Here is a 21,976-nt window from a genome sequence, read left to right as displayed (position 1 = left end):
TCCATAAGCTTTCCCGTTCTTTTTGTTTGTTTCGTTTAGTTGTATGGGGTTTTTTTTTACTTTTTAAAAAACTGAAGTATAGTTGATGTATAATATTATGTAAGTTACAGGTGTACAATATAGTGATTCACAATTTTTAAAGGTTACACTCCATTTATAGTTATCATAAACTATCGGCCATATTCCCTGCATTGTACAGTATATCCTTACAGCTTATTTTATACCTAATAGTTTGTACCTCTTAACACCTTACCCGTACGTTGCCCCTCCCCCCATTCTCTCTCCCCACTGGTAGCCACTAGATTGTTCTCTATATCTGTGAATCTGTTTCTTTTTTGTTATATTCACTAGTTTGCTGTATTTTTTAGATTCCATATGTAAGTGATAACATACGGTATTTGTCTTTCTATGTCTGACTTATTTCACTTAGCATAATGCTTTCCAAAACCATCCATGTGGCTACAAATGGCAAAATTTCATTCTTTTCATGCCTGAGTAGTATTCTATTATATATATAAAACATCTTCTTTATCCATTCATCTGTCGATGGATACTCAGATTGCTTCCATATCTTGGCAATTGTACATAATGCTGCTATGAACGTTGGCATGCACCTATCTTTTAGAATTAGCATTTTTGGTTGTTTTGGATATATACCCAGGAGTGAAATTGCTGGGTCATGTGGTAGTTCTTTCTTTAGTTTTTTGAGGAACCTCCAACTGTTCTCCACAGTGGCTGCACCAATTTACATTCCCACCAACAGTGTACGAGGGTTCCCTTTTCTCCACATTCTCGCCAACATTTTGAACTTACCTGTTCTTAGTGAAAACCCCTAACACCACGCCACTGCCCTGGGTTCTGTGATGTACTCCTGCCCTAACCCCAGGTCTGGAAGAAAACCCCTTTGCCCTGGCTTTATGTTTTCCTGTGGAGGGACCTCCATTCGAGAAACACACTCATCTCTCTACCCAAACTCATTTCTCCCGGGGCAGAGAAGTATCTCAATAGATTGGGAGAGATACGTGTGGCTCAGCCCTTCTCTCTCTCCTCTTACTTTAGGATCTACCTGCCTACAGAAAGCACAAATGCCTGCTGTTCCATGCCATCAATCTTCTTTTTAAAAATTTTTATTGGAGTATAGTTGATTTTACACTGTTGTGTTAGTTTCATGCCATCAGTCTTATTGAGGCTGTACCCGTGACAGATACAGAGGTCAGCCCCTTGCCCACAGACCTTTATCAACTTGCCCAACCTGGCTTTTTTTAGTAACAAAGCTGATAGTTTTAGCTCCTCCTGTTTGACTTTTCCTCCTATTTCTCAACAAGTTTTGCACTGAGAAATCATCCTCACAAGTTGAATCATAGGGTAATGTTGACTCTACCCATCTTACAGAAAGGAAAATAGAGATAATACCCATGAAACTATTTTTCTTTTCTCAAAGGCTTTTTCTTGTTGCTCTTGGAATAATTTATTAACACACGTGTTCACCCTCCTTTCCCTCTACTGGGTCTTTTCTTCTCTGGAAATGAAGGTTATAAGGTGAAAAAAGGTCAAGAGATCCTATTTTTAAAAAGTTAAAAATCAAGATAAAAGGATTCTCAGACATGTATACACTGATGTGTATAAAATTGATGACTAATAAGAACCTGCTATATAAAAAATAATAATTATAAAAAAATAAAGTAGACCAAAAAAACAGTTTCTTTCCCTTGAAAATCCAGAACTTTTCAAAAGGAAATAAATAAAAATAAAAAAAGGATTCTCAGAGTCTGTCTTTCCATGAGAACACCTGGCTTCCTGACTTGCCCAGCGAATAATCAGGCTACATGGGATACAGGAAGAGGTGCGGGGACCAGGGGGCTGGTGCCTCTGGGTCCAGGGCAAGATTGGAGGATGGGTTCTTGGTTAACATTTTGTCTGTTGGATATTGACCTCAGGCAGACGATTGGGTTGGTTAACGCCTACCCTATGGAGGGAAGTGGAGGGAAGGGAGGGGAAAGTCTTGAGAACACTGAGGCTCCCGAGGGAAGAGGAAAGGCTTGAGGACAGAGAAGTGGAAGGGGTTAACCTTGCCACACCACTTACATGCCAGACCGGAGCCAGAAATGAGTGTTGCCTAGCGCTGGCATGCTGCCATGACCTTTGCCCTGGGTTTCTGCAAAAACAGCTCTAAAGGGGACCCCTTCCCTCTTGGCCCTGGAGTAAAGAGAAACTGGGTTCCCGGCGCCCGAAGGGTGCAGGGAAGTGAGGAAGAGAGAATGGGAGAGTCCGTCTACTAGCAAAGGTTATGTAGCTGCACAAGGGAGACCATAGTCAAGCAGAGCCAACAGAACCTGGCTCCAGATGAAACAGCCGAGGGGGAAGGGCAGGGCTGAAGCAGGGACGGAGACAAATCCACCAGCATTCTTCTGATTCCCCAACCAGGCTGCAGGTGTGCAAGCATCTGGGGGCAGGTTTGTGAAGCATTTTGAGATTACAAGGAGAGCCTCTGTGTCAAAAACCCGGGAACCGCTAAGCTGTGAGCACTGAGCCCCTGTCTGGACTTGGCCTGGAGCGGGCGGCCTCCTGGAAGCCCTTCTAACTCAGACCCAGCTCTCTCTACAGGTGTTTCCTCCCTCTCACGGTCAGTCGCCACACACCCCACCACCCCACCACTTCTACGACTTACTTCATGACCAGGATGCCCTTCCTTGTTGCAGCCTCCAGATCCACATTGTCCACGCCCGTGCCAGCCCGGCCCACCACCTGCAGCTTCTTGGTCGCGTTGATGACATCAGAGGTCACCTTGGTGGCCGAGCGGACAATAAGGCCTTCGCAGTCCTGAGGCAGAAGAAGAAACACCTGGATCCACAGAGTTGGTCTTTGAGACCTCGTAAAGCCCTTCTGTCCAAAGTAGGAGTTCCTGCAGGCAGGCTGACTTTGGATACATTCAGGGAAAGGAAGGCATGTTTATGCACACACATCTGAAAGCCCCCACTATCACTCATGCTTGGGTTCACATCCTAGCTCCAGCCCTGACAAGCTATGACTCTGAGCTTCGGCCTCCTTAAGTGTGTGAGGAAGAAATGAGACAGGAAGGTACAACGCCTGGCATGATATCTGGCCCCGCTCAATGGACATCACTTCCTCCACTGGACACGGAGCTACTGATGGGAAGAGGTGGGATTGGATTCTACTTTGTAAGCCCCTATGCCTGGTACACAGAAGGTACTCGATAGATGAATACATGAAGTGAATAAAAGACAAATTGTTAAAAGAAAAACATTTCCTAAAACAGAAACCAAAGTAAGGGGAAGGGCAGAAAATAATTAAACTTGTCCATAGTTACTTGGAAAACCAGGAAATATAAGGCTAAGACTATACCTATGTGAAAAATCAGACTTTCTGGATTCATCACAGCCATTATACTTGGGCTAAGCCAGACCCCAGGACAATCTTCCTTAGGCTTATCCAGAATCCAGTGGTATCTTCTGCAGAATAACGATACTGTTGCCAAACACCCGATGAGAATCCCCAGGAAATGGAGCAGGTGAGCAAACACACACTCTGTCCCAAGCTGGCTGTCCCAGGTTGGTGGGCAAGCAGCAAGGGTTACTGCACAAGCAGCAACCTGGGAACCAGGAGGCTGGGGTTCTAGGCCTAGGGCTGGCAATGACAAGTTGGGTCACTGTACCAAGTCATGTCACCCCGAACCCTGGTCTCCTTCTGTAACATAAGAGCATTGGAACAGATGGCCCCTGGGGTCCCTCCCACATCTGATCTGACACCTGTAAGCCACGCTGCATTTCCCCAGTGGAGCACCCAGCTGGATCCCACGAGAACCTTCTCTCTTCCCTCCCCACCACACAGATTCTGGAGACAGAGAAAGGCCATGGGCATCTGGCTCCTAGGGTGAGGACCCACACTGTGTTTACCGTGTGCAAGCCCAGAGCCTTGGAACCAGTTTGGACAAGTTACATGCAGAGAGAGCACAGAATTCTTTTCTCTCCACGGATGGAAGAAGAGGAATGAAGCTTACGTTGCAGCCTATTTAGATCTGGAGGGCTTCTCAACACTGGGATGATTGTTCAAGAGAGGCTGCAGAATTACTTCTCTGGAGGTATGAATGCTTCATGCATCCTCACTGGCTGGGGGCTGTGCCAGACCGCAGACAGCTGGATGGAGGACCCTTCACGGGCACTCCAAGCCTTTTGTGTCTGTGGTTCTGAATAGAATGCTCCTTCAATGCTCGCTCCAAAGCTGCCAGCCCTTCCGCAAACCTTGGGAATCTGCTTCCCACAGGACAGACCCGCTGTAGAAGAGGATGCAGACTCCCCAGGAGTCCACCCCATTCCTGCAGACCCCGAGGACAAGCCCAGAAACAGCATGGCATTTTTCTTTAACAAGCACAACCTCTCTCTGTGGAAGGATCTCCCTTACAGAGATTTATCCTGCAGTCTCTCTCTATTTTCTCTCAAGGGTGTGTCCCAGCTTTCTCTGAAGCAAGAAGTCTGAAGAGCCTTCAGTCAGACCAGCACAGATGTACATGGAGAGCTCACCCATCCCAAGTGGGAATCTGCCTTTGCAGACTCCCATTCAGCAGACGCTGGTCCCACACAATCCGGGCATTCCCGTGGCCAGAGTTCACGGGCTTTCAAGACCCTTTACACCCTCAACTACCCCTGTTCCTGTTCATTCAAACACATCATCAATTCATTCATTCAAGGGAATTCCCTGGTGGTCCAGTGGTTGGGACACTGCACTTCCACTGCTGAGGGCGTGGGTTCAATCCCTGGTCGGGGAACTAAGATACCTTGAGCCACACGGTGTGACAAAAAAAAACAAAACAAAAACAGAATTCATTCAATCAGCATGCATTTACTGAGAGCCTGTGTGCCAACCAACCTAGCTGCCGCTGATCCCTCAAAAGCCCTGCACTCCAGGCCCGGTCCCCTTCTCAGGCCCCACGTCATCCCTCAGAGACTTGGCTCCCTGCAGTCCACTCCTCTCCTCTACTTATGCAAACCGCAGTTCTTTGCAAATCCACCCGCATCTTCCCTGCAGTTTGCAGTGATTATAAGTTTCTCCTGCAGCACCCCCAAGGTCCTCTCTGGCACTCCCGCAGTGGGAATCTCAACATTGCACCCACTCTGCTGTCCACTGTTCTCTGCTTTGTGCGTGCTCTATCTGTATAGATATAGCAGGCTGGGGGCTTCCCTGGTGGCACAGTGGTTGAGAGTCCGCCTGCCGATGCAGGGGACACGGGTTCGTGCTCCGGTCCAGGAGGCTCCCACATGCCGCGGAGCGGCTGGGCCAGTGAGCCATGGCCTCTGAGCCTGCGCGTCCGGAGCCTGTGCTCCGCAACGGGAGAGGCCACAACAGTGAGAGGCCCGCGTACAGAAAAAAAAAAAAAAAAGAATGCAGGCTGGAACAGGCGTTTGCTTACACTTGGGTTTCCTCCCCACTCCCAGTCCCACAGCTGCTTCAGAGCTGGAAAACAACAGGCCACTGTTCTGCTGGATTTACAGCTGTTCCGGACAAACTATGCAAACTCAGCAGTGGAAATCCATTCACGTTCCTCAAGTTCACACATGCTTCCTTTCCCAAGAACAGGCTTGGCCTTGGGGATGATTCTAGCATTACTCCTGCTTCTGACTTACATCATAGGAGAAGTCAGAGAAACTCTCCAGATCATGTTCCCCAGCTATAGAGAATGCAGGTAGGCGCTGTTTGGCACGATATGTGTGATCCTGATTAAGTAGATGGTTATTTAACTTTTGCAAACCGAATCCTAGTGTAAAGGCTAGAAATTTGCATTTTAAAAGAGCCTTTCAAAACATGGACTCTTGCATCGAACTTTATTCCCTTCTTATCCTTTCTTCAAATTCTGAAATAAAGATATAAAGGTGCTTCAGTAGATTAAATGCATTACCAGCATGCGTTTAGAGGATTCTGACCAGCATTGCTAGTTAATGAAACAGAAGATAATATCAGAACGCAACACATCTAGTAAGGGTATTCTTTCATGAAACTTTAGTGTATGTGTGTACACATATGTGTGTGTGTAGTGAGTTATAATGTAAAATGAATTTCCTATTGTGGGCCATGGTCAAAGTTTAAAAGCCACTGATACATGCTAAGATTTAAATGTTACTGCATATTAGGCTTATTTAAGATGTGACATCTGCTGATAGAAGAAGGGTACACAGTCTAAGTAAGAGTTTAGTTGAGTTCCAAACAAGATGCTTTATTATTCCAAGCCAGTGTTTTCCAAACTTTTGACTAAGACCCACAGTAAGAAACACATGTTTAAGTTATGATTTTATACTCATATACCACACACACCACAAACACACAATAATTGAAACAAATTTTGTGACACAATACTTAGCCTTACTATCTGCATTGCTCTCTGATATTTCTTATTTTGTTTTCTTAAATGCTAATCATGACCCATTAAATGGACTTCATCACCCACTAATGAGCTGTGACTCGCTTCAAGTCTGAAAAGCATGGTTCTGGGGGATCATTGTACTTCCTGACCACAGACTGAGAGAGAATAAATTGTGCCTGCCCAGAATACCAAGGAGTGGGAACGGAGGCCAGGCCTGGTTCAGGCACTGGGCCCCAGTTTCTTTCAGTATTAAAAAGGTTGAAACAGGGGAGGGCAGGGGCCACTAACCCAGGCACCTCTCCATGCAGAATAACAAGAGGCAAGGGCGGGTATGAGGACCCTCCAGTGGCCCAAGGAGACTAACCAGCAGTCTGAACCTAGTGCTTTTTACAAAGACAGACACGAAGACTGGGCACTCCCAAACCGTCCAACAATGTAGCCAACAAACACCCCTCCTCTCCTGCCAGAAGTTTTCAGTGCCTTTAAAACGTCCTCCAAGTTCCAGCCCCAGATTCCCTGCACCCACCCGGCCAACCTCTCAACACCATGGAAACCCTCCACTAGTGACCAGGGCTTCCCATTCTAGTCAATTCCACACTCACCACTCCCTCTCAACCCACCCTACCCCCAGGGTACGGAATTTTAATTTCCGTAACAAAGCTGGGAAGGCCCAAGTCCAGGCCACTCTTTCCAACCCGGTGGTCTGGTGGAGGTGAGAATCTAGAGACCACTCCACTTCCTTCTGGCCACGGCCCAGAGCCAAGGCCATTATACCATCTGCACAAGAGAGGAGGTGACAGGTGTGAGGTGCCGTTTCCCCATCCAGTCCTAGGGTAGTCCAAGGATCACGTCCTGAGCCCTTGGCCCCCACCGAGTCCAGGCTGATCACCCGCTTCTCTCCATTTGCAACGCAGGCAAAGGTTAGGTTGCCGGATGGTCTCATTTAGCACTCAAGTACTGTGTCATCTGGTCACTTGTCTCACTGTGTGTTGGCCAGGCTCCTAACTAGCTGACAAGCTTCTTTAAGACAGGGACCAGGGACTTCCCTGGTGGCGCAATGGTTAAGAATCCACCTGCCAATGCAGGGGACACGGGTTCGAGCCCTGGTCCAGGAAGATCCCACATGTCACGGACAACTAAACCCGTGCACCACAACTGCTGAGTCCGCGTGCCACAGCTACTGAAGTCCGCGATCCACAACAACAGAAGCCACGCAGTAAGAAGCCGGAGCACCGCAACGAAGAGCAGCTCCCTCTGGCCGCAACTAGAGGAAGCCCACAAGGAACAAGGAAGACCCAACGCAGCCAAAAAAAAAAAAAAAAAAAAAAGACAGGGACCAGTCAGAAACTTCTCTGCGTACAAGCCAGAGGCAGAATACAGTACCACGGGGTGGGGGAAGAGCGGCAGGGGTTCGTTCCATAGAGAAACGCAGCAGGAGATACAATGGCAGTTATGAAGACCATGCGATTGCCTCACAGCTAAAGCAACAGTAGCCACCTCTGTGGTTTGATTTAAGGGACTCTGGAAAGGGTGGATCCGCGCTGAGACTGGTTGAAGTTGGTAGGAGGCTACACTGCGGGGTGTGGGAGTTTGGGGGCAGGGGAGAATACATCCGGACGGGTCGGGTAGAGACACCTGGGCGCTGGGCACAGTACAGAAGTAAGAAATGCAGAAACTGGAGTGAAGAGTTCACGAAATAAATGTTATAAGGCAGGAAGAGGCCACCAAACCTCGCAGGATATTTACAAACAAGTTAGAGAAAGATCTGAAGTAAACTGTACAAACGGTGATAACGTTCCTGAGAAAGATCTGCTGGGAAATATACGTTTCCTGGGGGCCTTGGGATCGGAATTTCATCCGATCGGGCCATTCCTGACCCCGCCGAGCCCACTGGCGGAGACTAAGCCTGGACAGCGGCGGCCGAGGCGACTGCCGCGTGGCCGGCGCGGAGATCTCGGGCGCCCCCCGCCCGCCCCTCTTTCCTCCGAGCGCTCCCAGGCGGCAGAGGGGCGGTGAAAACTCTCAGCAGTCTTGCATCAGATGAAAGGCGGGTATGGCGTTTGCCGCTCCAGCCGGGCTGCCTTCCCTGCAGCCTCTCCAGCAGCCACGGAACAGGCTGGGACTCCGCCGGGGCCCCCCAGGGAAAGCAGGACTTGGCTGGGCGAGCCAGGGCTTGGCTGGGGAATGATCGCCGGTCCCTGAGCTCCAAGCAGGGAAGCCACTTTGGCGCCCCTCCCCCGGAGCACCCGCGCGAGGTGGGGAGAGGCGGCGCCGGGCTGCCAGGGCCACTGAGCGCAACGGCCCTGGGAAGCCGCGCTGGCATCCCGCGGGCAGCCTGCAGGACCAGCTGAAGCAGCCAGCACTTTGCAATGCTGGCGGGAGGCATGCCAACGTGAAACACGCGGTTGCAAACGGAACGGAAAGTTTGCATCCTGCAGCTTGCCGCCCTTTGTTCCTCCCTCCTTCTTCTCCCTCCCCCCTTCCCAGCCCCCAATCTTGGGAGACCCCAAGACTGACACCAGCGATGGGGGTGAGGGTGGGGCACGCTGGGCCGGAATTGGTCAGCCAGTGTCCGCGGAGGATGCCTCGCAGCCCTAGTCTGTCTCCCGCTCGCCTAACCTGCAGCTCGGCTATCAGCTCCTCCTGGCTCAGGTTCTGCTTCTCCACCACCTGCAGCCCTCCATCTTGCAGGATCTTCCGGCAGCAAGGGTCCAGGCTATCACTGATAAGCACTTTCCGTAGATTTGCAAAGGCCATTGCTGGAGTCAGCCTCGGAATCGGCGGCTTTCCCTGGGCAGAAACACCTAAACGGAGAAGCTGCTGTTCCGGCTCTGGCTGGCTCGTGTAACTGGGCAGGATTCGCGATCTCCCGCTCCCCCTTATCTCCCACTCCTGCTCCTACCGTCTTCTTTTGATTGGACAGAAACGCTCCAACTCTCTGTGACTCCGCCCCCTCCTCGCGGCTCGGAGCTTTCAGATCCCCGCCCACCATATTATTCTCCGGAGATGAATTTCTCAATCTCAGCCAAAGCATTTCTCTACACCTGGTGAGTATACAGAAGCACAATTGACGCTGAGTAGCTGATTCATATCTGACATAAACTGAGAAATATTCGTTCTCATCGTGAGAGAAATGTTTCATCTTCCCTCCTAAGGACCCATTCACTAATTCCTTAACAAGCATTTATTGAATGCACCTACTATGTGCAAGGCACGGTGCTGGATGCTGAAGAGGTTCGAACGTCAAAAAGACATAGCCCCTTTCCTCTGGTGGCCTAACATCCGAGGGTACCAAAGACACAGACGCGGAAAGTTAAATTTTAAAAAGCAGAGGGAAACCATTTCTGAGACCTCACAAAGCAGTGATTACTTCCAAATGAATGATGCAATGAGAATTATGAGCTTAAAAGAGAGCAAGGGCCTGGTGCATTTGGACCAGCCAACATGTTTGTTCAAGTTCAATATTCTCCTCTTCCTCTCTGATTATAAAAAAAAAGAAGAAGAAGAAAAGGAAAATGAGATGTCAGTCTGGCCTAATTTATATATTGACCAAGGAGGCACTTCCTAGCTCTTAACTCCTTTATGTTGAAACCCCACGGCAAACATGCTTTTCCATGCCCCACCTTGTCGAATACTGGAAAATTCCATTTTGGATTATTTAAGGCCACCTAGGATCAGGGATGCTCAGAGATGAATTAGAATTCAGTGTTTTAGACATATCTGGCCCAGTTAAGCGCTGTGTTCTGCAGTCCTGCACCATTCACAAAACTCAAGTGCTAGATCCTTATCCTATAGAACTATGCAATGTCAATATTCTGACGTAACGAAACTTTGGACAGATAATTCCTAGGCACAAATCAGAAGTTAGACCAAATGCTCCCAGTGGGAAAGGAGATAATTTGGCTATTCTGTTTACTGGTTTGGATGATTTCTTGGTCCTACATTCCAGCACTCGTGAGTATTCCATTTCTCTTCCTCTCAGGAGGTGCCCAGCAGCCCTGGGGGTCCTGGGAGCAGATGGTGGACCTGGCCCCAGAGGCTAACAAAGTGACTTGGGAAGCACCCATTTTGGTTACCACTTTCACTCACCCGCTTCCAGGACTCACCCTCTGCTTTCATTCAGTGTAGACTCTAAAGCCCGCTGTCTCTAAAGGGTAACCCGCTGTCTCTAAAGACTCACCCCTTTACCCCAAGTCAAACTTCTCAGATGGTGTTGAACTCACAACCAGAGGCCCTTCACACCTGTCACCTGGGTATTATTTTCTTTATTTATTATTTATGCCCCACCTACTTTCAAAATGACACACAAAAGATACTTCTAAGACCATTAAGAAAATAGTTAACAGATAAGAGTCCATTTCCAGGTAGAAGGGAGGGTGTGTAAAAATTTCTACCCTAAGCAAGTCAGAAATATTCCTCTTAAATTTCTATAGCATTGTCCTCAAGTTATTTCACAGTGCCTTGTACAACATATATGTGAACATTTCCCCCCAGGATCAGAGATACAACTTTATATCCCTGTAATAGTGCCTCGTACCGTGCTTTCCATATTGGAGATTCAGAAGACGTTTCATTCAAAATTAATTTATCGAGCACCTACTATGTGCCAGGTACTGTGGCTTAACACTCGGGGTGCGGTGATGCACAAGTCACATCACTTTCCCCAGAAAAACAACCTTTAAAGTGTAGCATTTGAAGGATAAATACAGAGGTGCTAAAGTGCTTTGGGAGCAAGAAGGAGACCCCTCAGCACAAACTAGAGGCAGCAGGAAGGATTCTAGAAAGGTTGCCTTTGAACTGACACTTCGGTGTTCATTGAGGGCAGCCACTCTGAGAGGCCCAGGGATACAGAGATGAGTACAACCTATTCCTCCTTCAAGCCGCTCATGGTCAGCCGCCTACTCTTGGAAGCATATAGGATGTACCGTATAAGAAACAGCCAGGTAGAGGAGAAATAACATTTACAAAAGCCTGGAGACGTGAAGAATTATGAGATGTTCGTAATGGCTTCTCCAGGGGCACTAGCAAGTGGGAGGTGCCGGGGAACAGATAAGACTGCAGAGGGGCCAGGAGTGAAAGGCCTTGTCCTGAGAAGAGGTTTAAACTTGACTGGAAAGGTAGGACAGAGGTGCTGAGCCAGTTTTTAGAAGCGATATGATTAAATGAGCTGTGGCTGAGCTGAGCCTTGATACTGTTAATGTAGACAATATCCCTCCCCATCCCACCCACCCCGACCCCTCACCCCATCTCCACCTTCAATTGTAAGTTGCAGGGTTTTCTTTTATAATGGTGGGCTGAGAGGGGCAAATGCTCTCTCTCTCTGTGTTATTGCCTCCATCCGTAAAACAGGAACTTTGGCCCTCTTGGAAGCATTAGGAAAAGAGTTCCGCCTTTCTCTCTGGACCCCTCACTCCCTCCCTTCCCCTGACCCCAGCCCCTTGGGAAGAGAGCCTGATCTGATTCTGAGTCTGGGGGAAAGGTTGAGTGTGAACCCAGGTCAGCCCTTTCTTGGCCCTCTCTCCTGGAGCTGGAAGCCCACAAAATAACATGCACTCTCCTGCTTCCCTGTGTGTGTTGAACCCCCCAACACAGGCCCCACTCCACGCACTTGAGGGTGAGGGAGCTCCAGCCGCCCAGCTGCTCTGCCTGTGGATGATAAGGTCGGAGGGCGAGGGGCAGCCAGGAGTAGGAATCCCATTTTTCTACTTGGAGCCCAGCTGCGATCTCCAAACCCACCTTGGGAATAATAAAACAGATATTTTGAGAGGTAGACGATGAATTGTCATCTGTAGAATATGCACATCTGGATTTGAATTCCAGCTTCTCAAATTACTGATTACGTGACTATGGGCAAATGACATTGCCTCTGTAAGACTTAGTTTTCTTCTCTGTAATATGAGACTAGCACTGGGCTAGTGCCTATTTCACAAGATTGTCGTGAGGATTAAATAAGGCAGAGCACGCAAATGACTGCTTGGCTTTCATTCATTCAGTCAGTCAATACGTATTTATTGGGAAACTGTAAGCCGGGCACCGCTGAAGGTGCTGGGAACGAAGCTTTGAATGAGACAAACACAACCTCTGCCCTCACGGAGCTTATGTTGAAGAGAGAAAATAAGTAAATAAATAGATGAAAAATTTTAAAAGATAATCTCAGGGTGTAAGTACAATGAAAAATATGAAACTGAGTGATGTGATAGAGGATTGGGGTGAGGGGACATCTATTTTAGTCGTTATGATCAGGGACGGTCTTTCCAAGAAGATGATATTTGGGTTGAGACTGAAATAAGAAGTCAATTATCCAAAGAAATAAGGAAAGAGAATTATAGACAGAGCGAAAAGCAGAACAAGTCAAGGAGCACTCGAGGCACTTGCCCACCAATATTTCGGTAGCTCTTACTGTGTGTCAGGCACAATGCCAGGCTCTGGGATAACGATACTGGGCAGGTCACGTGAGGCCCCTGCCCTCAGGGAACTCGCAGTCCAGTGTGTGAGAGCGTGTGCTGCATGTTTGGTCTATAGTGGACAGTCAGGAAAGCCTCTGAGGAGGCAGCACTGAAGCTGAGATCTGAAAGTGGAGGAAGAGCCCTGGAGAACATCTGGAGGAGAGAGAACAGTAAGAACAAAGTCACTCAGGTGGGAAAGAGCATGGCTTTTTCTAGGAACTGACAGAAGGTCCGAACACCTGTCATGTAGGGAGAATAAGGGGGAATGGGGCCTGAGATGAGGTGGGGAGGTCAGCAGGGGGCCAGACCATTCAGGCCATGGGAATAGTCTGGACTTTTGTGGATGCAAAGAATACCTTTTTTTTTTTTTTTTTTTTTTTTTTTTGCGGTACGCGGGCCTCTCACTGTTGTGGCCTCTCCCGTTGCGGAGCACAGGCTCCGGACGCACAGGCTCAGCGGCCATGGCTCACGGGCCCAGCCGCTCCGCGGCACGTGGGATCTTCCCGGACCGGGACACGAACCCGTGTCCCCTGCATCGGCAGGCGGATTCTCAACCACTGCGCCACCAGGGAAGCTCCAAAGAATACCATTTAAACTGGCCTGAGGGAAAAAAGGGATCACTCAGGTCTCTGAAAAGATCAAGTGCAGACAGAAATGAGTTCAAGTGGTGTCACTGGTCATCTGTGTCTCTCTCCTGTCTCTGTTTGCCTCTGGGTTTGCTTCATTTCCAGGAAGGCAAGATGTGGCATAAATGTCACCAGAGAGTGGAGAACAGAATATTCGGCTGTATATTCTAGCAGTTTAGCATCCTGGAAGACTGCACTAGTCTTCCAATGGTTGCTGCAAAATGTCCAGACCTGATCCTCATTGGGCCAACTTGGAACATGTATCCGTCCCTGAATCATTCACTGTGGCCAGCGGAAGGGACTTGCTGACTGGCCAGTCCTAGAGAAAACACCCACTTCAGAGCTAGGGAGAGGATTTGTTCCATCGGAAGTGTACACTAATAGTGTGAGAAAAGTGGGTCCCCCTAAAAAATTCAGGGTGCTGAACCAAAAGAAGGGGAGTGGGGACTGGAGGACAGGCTGGCAATACCAGTCTCTGACCATGACACCATGGTAAGGAGTTTGGATTTTATTCCAACTAGGATGGGAAACCTTTGAAAGATTAGTTAATAAGAAGGGGCAAGTATTATCTAAGTTTTAAAATAATCACTCTATTTTAACACACAAAAAAGCCCCTTTTTACAGTGTTGTTTTGATGATGATGATGTGATAACAATAAATACAAGGATGATAATGATTAGAAGAGAAGTGGGTCCCTCGTTTGGCACGTGAAGCCAATCAGTAAGGTACACGCAGAACTTGAAAAGGCAACTCTCTGTCAGTAAAACTAATATTAATGACTAATGGATGAATTTAATCACCTGAGAAAGTAAACCATCCTGAGAGAAGGTAAATGCCTGAAATAGGAGTTTGGGGAACCACCAGATCAAATGAAGGCAAGAAGAATACTATTTCACCCAAATACAATTAATTGAATGTTAAGGGGAAAAAAAACTCATAATATAATCAATTGTATTAAAATTTTTCTGAAAGGAATATATTAATAGAAAGGCCGTTCTGCTTGTTCAAAAGGGTGATTCGAGGCAAGTCTTGGCTTTTACCCAGCACTGTTCCAGGAGAAAAAGAGGAAAACAGTGCATGTGACAGACAGGAGTGCTGAGGTCATTAGTAAGGTGTACTCTGAGGTGGTACAGAGAGAATTCATCAGACAGTATCATAGTCTGTATAAAAATACCCCTGCTGACTATACAACTCTTTTTCTTACCATTTTTCTGAGTAATATTTTACTTTCCAGATACCCTGATGCCAGCAAGGGGCCACTGGGTGGATCTGTTTCTCAGCAGATCCCATCATCTTTGAGTCCTGTAGCAAAAAGAGAAACAGGCAGAAGCTAAAAGGCTGTTTTGTGAAGAGCGCCTGTCACCAGGAGAACGCTATGAGTGACGGGCGCAAGGGAACTGGTATGGCAGTCTAGTGGCAGGCAATCCCCTTTCACGAACACGGGAGCTTTCGGGTTTATACTCTGGTCTCTTGTGAGTTAGGCTAGTGAGAATCTCTGAAACTCTGATCAATACTAGGGGCTCTGATAAAATCAAATTTTTAAACTTATTGACCCAAGAATGAACCTGAGCTACTACCTTGGGAGTCTAGTAGTCAGAGGGCTTCCTTCTGCTATCTCAAGCTCTCCCCTCTTTACCTTCAACTGCAATGTCTCGAAACCTCTTTAGGTCACTGAACTCTACAAGAATCTGATGAAAGCTACAAGCCCTCTCACCTCCTAAATTGTGCAGATAGTTTTGGGGACTAATGAGCCCCCTGAAGCCTTCTCATAAGGCTTACAGTATTCCATGACCTCTTGCTAATGTTAAAAAAACAAAATTCAACCAAATAAACTTGAAGATCTAATTGCCTTTATTCAACGATGTACGAATGAGCGATATCCCATCTAGCAACTAGAAGGGTTCTCCTGAGAGGTACAAGATGGAAGGCTTTCATAGAAAAGAGAGTGGGGCAACGAAGTCATTAGCAGAAGAAATTAAAAGTTTATTTGGGGCCAGGATATCTTCTTTTGGGGACCAGCAATAATCTTTATCACATACATTGCCTCTTCTTGGGGAAGGGAGAGGGAGATAGAGAGGGCCCACAGGACAGATTACCTCGTTGGTGCTGACCAGAACCTGGTCCCAAACTGGTTGGTTAAGATTACATTTCTAGGGAAGGTCGAAGCTGTTATTAAGTCATATATTAAGTCTAGGTTTGATATCATGGGCTTTAACACACTGATGTCATTTTGGGCCTGCGGTTTTCTCTTTTTTTTTTTTTTTTTTGCGGTTTTCTCTTTAACATAAGAAACCCATAGGTTACATGAGTGAGACATGGTAATAAAATGCAAAATAGCCACAGTAATAATACAAATATTTATGGATCATTTTAAAGTGCTAGATAAATATAATTCAGTAAATCCTCATAGCACCTCTATGGAGTAGGCACCTCTATTCTCATTTTATAAACGATAAATCTGAGACACATTGCTGCGTTTTTCCCAGCTTTACAATTTAGAGAAGTAAAAATGACTTAAAGTCACAGGGCAATAAATTGTAAAGTTGGGATTATAGCATTTCTTTAAATCTCTAGTTAAACTTCTAATTGTGCCGTCCTTAAATCTTTCAAAATGAAACGAAAGATCTTTCCACTTCTAGAATACCATATTCAATTTAGAAACAGCAGTACAAAAGCCTTGAATGTTATAACTATTGACTACAGGCAGAAATCAGGGATTCTGTGTTGCCTGAGAAGTTGTCCAAGATACCGGTGTTTACCAAGAAATGAGAGTCATAGTGTGGTAGCAGAATAATGGTCCCCCAAGATGTCCACATCCTAAAGACCAGGACCCGTGAATGTTACCTCATATGGCAAAAGGGACTTTGCAGACGTAATTAGGTTAAGGAGTCTGAGGCAGGGAGATGATCCTGGGTTATCTGAGTGGATGGATCACAAGGGTCCTCATAAGAGGGAACCAGGAAGAGTCAGAGGGAGAGAGAAACCATGTGATGGTAGAAGCAGAGATTGGAGTGATGTGCTTTGAAAATGGAGGAAGAGACAAGCCAAGAATGTAAGTGGCCTCTAGAAACTAGAAGAGGCAAGGAAACAGATTCTCCCTAGAGCCTCCAGAAGGAACCAGCCCTGCTGACACCTTGACTTTGGCCCAGTGAAACTGATTTCAGAATTCTGAACTCTAGAACTCTAGGAGAATGAATGTGTGTTGTTTTAAGCCACCAAATATGTGACAATTTGTTACAGCAACAATAGAAGTCTGATATACTTGGAAACCATGCAAAATGAAAAAACAAAATTTTCTAAAAGAAACAAAATGAAATTCTAAAAGATAAGAAAGGTAGATGGAACATTAATGGTCTCCCTGCCCCCTTGCCTCTAACTAACCAGGGAATTTCCATAAAAGCAAACAAAACATCCTAGGTAGTTCTAGTTAAGCCTAAAGTGAGACAGGATGGATAGGACCAGAGAACTCTCCTCACCTTTCCTTTCCCATTTCTTAATTATCTATTTCCTGGAGCGATTAGCTGATTAAGGGTACCTGAGGCCAGAGATGAAAGAGAAAAGAAATGAAGGGCTGATCATCCCCCAACCAGTTCAAAAAGCTGGCTTTTGAACCATTGGAGGGTGGCACTATAGGCAAATCTGAAGGAGCTATTTAAAGGAGGTGATCCTGAGTCACAGGGAAATGGATCTCCCGTGCACTCAGGTGATAGAGGTAGGAGAGGGGAGGGGTGCATTACCCCCACTCCTGATTCATTCTTTCCACACACACTGTATAACTGAGTAACTACAACATATCTGGCAGTTGTACTGCCCTAGCTTTCATGGAATTTACTTCTAGTGGAAGTGACAAGCATTAATCAAATAATCACACAAATTTGTTGGGGACATAAATATTCAGTCCATAGCACCGTCCAAAACCTTAGCATTTCCCCCCCAAAACCTGGGCTCCAATGTCAGGCTTCCTCAACATATACTTCAAGCCCAAGAGTCCATACTTCCACAGCTCAGTACACAGCAGATTTCAGAATCAAATATACATGGATAATATGAGTTACAAATTCAAAGTCTTCCTTTATGCAGTTTACGCTGACTGTACTGCAAGGCATTAATCTTTCTTTTTTCCAGGCCCTTCTAATTTTATTTGATTTTATTATTCTTCCAGATCGCATACTCCCCATTTCTTGCTTCAATAGTAGGGAAAAATTAGCCCTAGACTAAGCATTGTTTTGGTCTTGCCTAACAAAGATTAAAAGAAATATCTGAAAGAAGCAAACTGTTCCCAATTAACTTAACCACTTCCCAGAACAACTTGAGAATATATATAGAAACACAATCATAGTCAGCATGCAAGATGGTGAAGTTTGCAATGTATAGAATTCAATTAAAATTACCAAGCAAAGAAAGAGGAACATGTTACTCATAATGAGGAGAAAAATCAGTCAATGGCAACAACCCAGAACTTGACACAGATGATAGAATTAAAAGGCAAGGACATAAAAACAAGTATGATAACTGTATACAATATATTCAAAAAACTAAAGGAAAGATTGAACATGTGAAGTATATACATGGATGATATAAAAAGAGTCAAATCAAATTTCCAGAGATGGAAACTACAATGTTTGAGATAGAAAGTCTCAGGATGGAATTAACAGCAGACTAGACATTATAGAAGAAAAGACTTGAAGACACATCAATAATTTGAAGACACATCAATATAAACTGCTCAAAATGAACTACTACACAGGATACTATGACTGGGAAAACATTAATAGTGAGTAGTTAGAAAACTTCAAGTGGTCTAATATAAATGTTACTGAAGTCCCCAAAGGGGAGGTGAGGGGTCAGGGGGAAGAAAAAACACTTGAAGTAACAAAGGCCAAAAAATTTTCCAAGTTTGACTAAACTATAAATCAACACACTCAGAAGCTCACTGAACCCCAAGCACAAGATATATGAAGAAAATTACACCAACTCTCACACAATTAAGTTGAAAAAAAACTGACAAAGGAGACTTCCCTGGTGGTGCAGTGGTTAAGAATCCACCTGCCAATGCAGGGGACACGGGTTCGAGCCCTGGTCCGGGAAGATCCCACATGCTGCAGAGCAACTAAGCCTGTGCACCACAACTACTGAGCTTGTCCTCTAGAGGCTGCAAGCCACAACTACTGAAGCCCATGTGCCACAACTACTGAAGACCGTGTGCCTAGAGCCCATGCTCCACAACAAGAGAAGCCAGCGAGATGAAAAGCCTGCCTACTGCAACAAAGAGTAGCCCCCGCTCGCCACAACTAGAGAAAGCCTACGTGAAGCAACGAAGACTCAACACAGCCAAAAGTAAATAAATTTATATATTAAAAAAAATGACAAAGGGAAAATCTTAAAAGCAGGCAGAGGGGGAAAAAACACATGATGTTATATACCGAGGAACGAAGATAAGAATTATAGCAGACTTTTCATTAATGCAGGCCAGAAGAAAGTAAAACAGCATCTTTAAAGTACTGAAAGGGGAAAAAAAAATCTATCTACCTAGAATTTTAAGGCCAGCAAAAGCATCTTTCAAAAATGAAGACAACATTTTCAGACATATAAAAGTTGAAAAATTAATCATCAGCAAACTTCCACTATAAGAAATTTAAAAGGAAGTCCTTCAGGCGGAAGGAAAATAACACCATCTGGATCTACACAAAGGAAATGCTAATTATATGGGTATATACAATGATGCTGCACAACTTGCCCAAAGTCAGGGAGTGGCAGACCAGGGACTTGAGTGCAGGTCTTTTGACATCAAGGTCAACCTATACCCACTACATCATGCTGCTGTGCATAATACTATGCCATTTATTTAATTAAAAAACACTGCTTACACACGTATTCTGTACAAAGTGCTATGCAAGTTAGGCAATATGGAAGACTCCAAGAATAAATAAAATACATGTATGGGACTTCCTTGGCTGTCCAGTGGTTAAGACTCCACACTCCCAATGCCGGGGGCACGGGTTCAATCTCTGGTCGGGAAATTAAGATCCCACATGCAGCACAGCATGGCAAAAAAAGAAAAAGAAAACAAACCCATGTTCTCCTCCCAAAGGACTTTACATTCTGTCTGGGGAATCAGATGTGGAAAGGAAGGGTCTAAGTTTAGGGAAAGGCATGGGAAGTTCTGAGAATAACCTGAGAATGGAGCTCCACCATCAAAATTGTAAATTAGAGTACTTGTATCATTCGTCCACTTTTAATTAAGAGCAAGACCACTTCATCCTTTAGGCATTACAGGCTCATGGCTCGGGAACTGTGATGGTCCTAAAACAGTTCTCACTGACAGTTCAAACTGACTCTGACATTAGATTTCTTTTCTTTAATATTTATTTATTTATTTTGGTTGCACTGGGACTTAGTTGTGGCATGCAAGATCTTCATTGCAGCATGCAGGATCTTTAGTTGTGGCACGCAGACTTCTTAGTTGTGGCATGCGGACTCCTAGTTGTGGCATGCGAACTCTCAGTGTGGCATGCATGTGGGATCTAGTTCCCTGACCAGGGGTTGAATCCAGGTCTCCTGCATTGGGAGCATGGAATCTTATCCACTGGACCACCAGGGAAGTCCCTGGCATTAGAAGATTTAAATGAAAGCATAACCCCTATTCTTTTATTTGACAAGCATTTATTAAGGGCTTTGTTATGAGCCACAGTAAATGTTGAGGATACAAAAATTGTATCATAAGGCACTATGTTAGTATTATCTTCATCGTTTTATACCAGGAAAATAGAATGGATCATATGTTTGGTGGTTAGCTCAGAGGAGGACTACATCACCGGAGGCTAGCATTTCTGGAAGCCTTCATGGAATTGCTGGGCTGGGTCTTTAAGAAGGAATAGGATAGGATAGGACAGGCAGTGAAGAAGGGTGAGCCTTTCTAGAGGGTTCTAAGCACAAGTATGGAAGGAGCAATGTGCATAGGAAAGTGATGGGGGGAGAAGGGGAAGGAACCTGGCCTGGCTGTAGTAGGCATTATTGTTGAAGAAGAAAAGAGATTAGTTTGGAAAAGTAGGTTATAAAAAAACTTTCTGTATCATGCAGAGGTTTTAAATTTAGAGACTGACACAGGACTCAGGCTGTTAATAGAGGGGGAAAATAAAGACAAGCTAACTGTAAATTCTAGTATCAAGCCCATGATTATATCTTCATCAGCAACTTGCTCAACCATCTGTATAACCAGTAATTAGACAATGCATATATGCAGATAAGCCATATGTTTCTGTGTTGCCCAGAAGGCAACCTCTTGGGAAATTAGATAGGCAGATAAAGTATAAATTGGCAATCTGATAATCAGAAGCTGTCCCAATGACCCCATATTGAGTTAAAGACCTGAGCTGATAGACATTCAGTTTGGTCATATAGTGGCTATAGGATCTTTGACAGATGTAGCTTACTGTCCTCACGTGAAGAACAGAGTTGTTGTGAACATGTCCTGAAGAAAATGGTTGCATAAATGCTTTGAAAATACACATCCTAAACAACTGTTACTTGTTGTTACTGTTCAGTGATGAGAAATAAGAGGCACTATTGTTTTGGATATGTTTGACAAAAAAAGGCAAATGTGTTCAAAGATGACCATTATTTTCTGTTATTCTATAAACATTTCCTTCAACCTGTTTTTCTTGAAACCATTTTATGTATTGATCTCTGTTTTACTCCAATATCTCTTCTTGCTTTGCCCATCTGTACAAGGTTATAAAAGGTACCTCAAATACAAGTCAAACAAACAAAAGAGTTGATGCATATGACGTGAATATTGATTTATTCATTTACGTATTTGTTTATTTACGGTTCAATTAAAATATGCCAGGAACTATGCAAATAAAAAAGACGCTACATCCTCAAGGAGCTCACAGTGTGTGGGCCACACAGTCAGGTAAATCAGCGACACTATTACCAAGCAGTGTGGAAAGCACTGATGAGGGTATTCTCATATGCTCTGAGAAATCAGATGGGTTGTCTGAGCTGTGGGGCTGGGCTGAGGAAGCTCCCAAAGCCAGGGACACTGAGCTGAATATTGAAAGATTACTGGAGCAATCTACCTAGTAAGTAAATCACACCTGGTGCAGAGGGAAACTGCAAGTAGAGCAGTTAATATCAAGGTGTAAGATGTGAGGGAGTAGTGATGAGCAATGACACAAGAGAATGGACATTGGCCAGGTCAGGAAGAGCCATGCAATCAAAGAGTGTGTATGTTATCGACAAAGAGATAGGGAAGCATTGAAGGGATAGAGAGTGTTCAGGTGGGGGGGTTTATCTGGAACATACATACGTACATGCATGTATGTATGTATATACATGCATATATATATATATATATATATATATATATGTATGTACGTATGACAGATTCTAGGTGTGGAGGTGTTGACAGCATTCAGTTATAAAATACCATGGAGTCTTTGACCCTACTTGTATTGTCTGGTGTTTTTACTCTCTTCCTGGCCCTTCTACTGAATGTCTTTGGACCTTTTCATTGTCTATAATCTTGT

The 21,976-nt window shown here is 45.3% G+C and overlaps 1 protein-coding gene across 1 annotated transcript in view; it reads right to left on the bottom strand.

Annotated features, from left to right (window-relative positions):
• The window catches only part of PHGDH (phosphoglycerate dehydrogenase), a 29,949-nt gene extending 20,679 nt beyond the window's left edge, over positions 1 to 9,270 (bottom strand). Inside the window, exons 1-2 of the mRNA XM_065873674.1 lie at positions 8,993 to 9,270; positions 2,669 to 2,820 (exon numbers count right to left, since the gene is read on the bottom strand). Of these exons, the coding sequence (XP_065729746.1) occupies positions 2,669 to 2,820; positions 8,993 to 9,130 (290 nt within the window). The 5' untranslated portion in view covers positions 9,131 to 9,270. The remainder of the gene's footprint in view (positions 1 to 2,668; positions 2,821 to 8,992) is intronic.
• Between the last annotated feature and the right edge of the window lie 12,706 nt (positions 9,271 to 21,976).

The sequence above is a fragment of the Phocoena phocoena genome, chromosome 1, assembly GCF_963924675.1.
Source record: "Phocoena phocoena chromosome 1, mPhoPho1.1, whole genome shotgun sequence".
Taxonomy (NCBI): domain Eukaryota; kingdom Metazoa; phylum Chordata; class Mammalia; order Artiodactyla; family Phocoenidae; genus Phocoena; species Phocoena phocoena.
The sequence above is the reverse complement of the archived record's forward strand: the minus strand, read 5'-3'. Positions and strand labels throughout refer to the sequence as shown.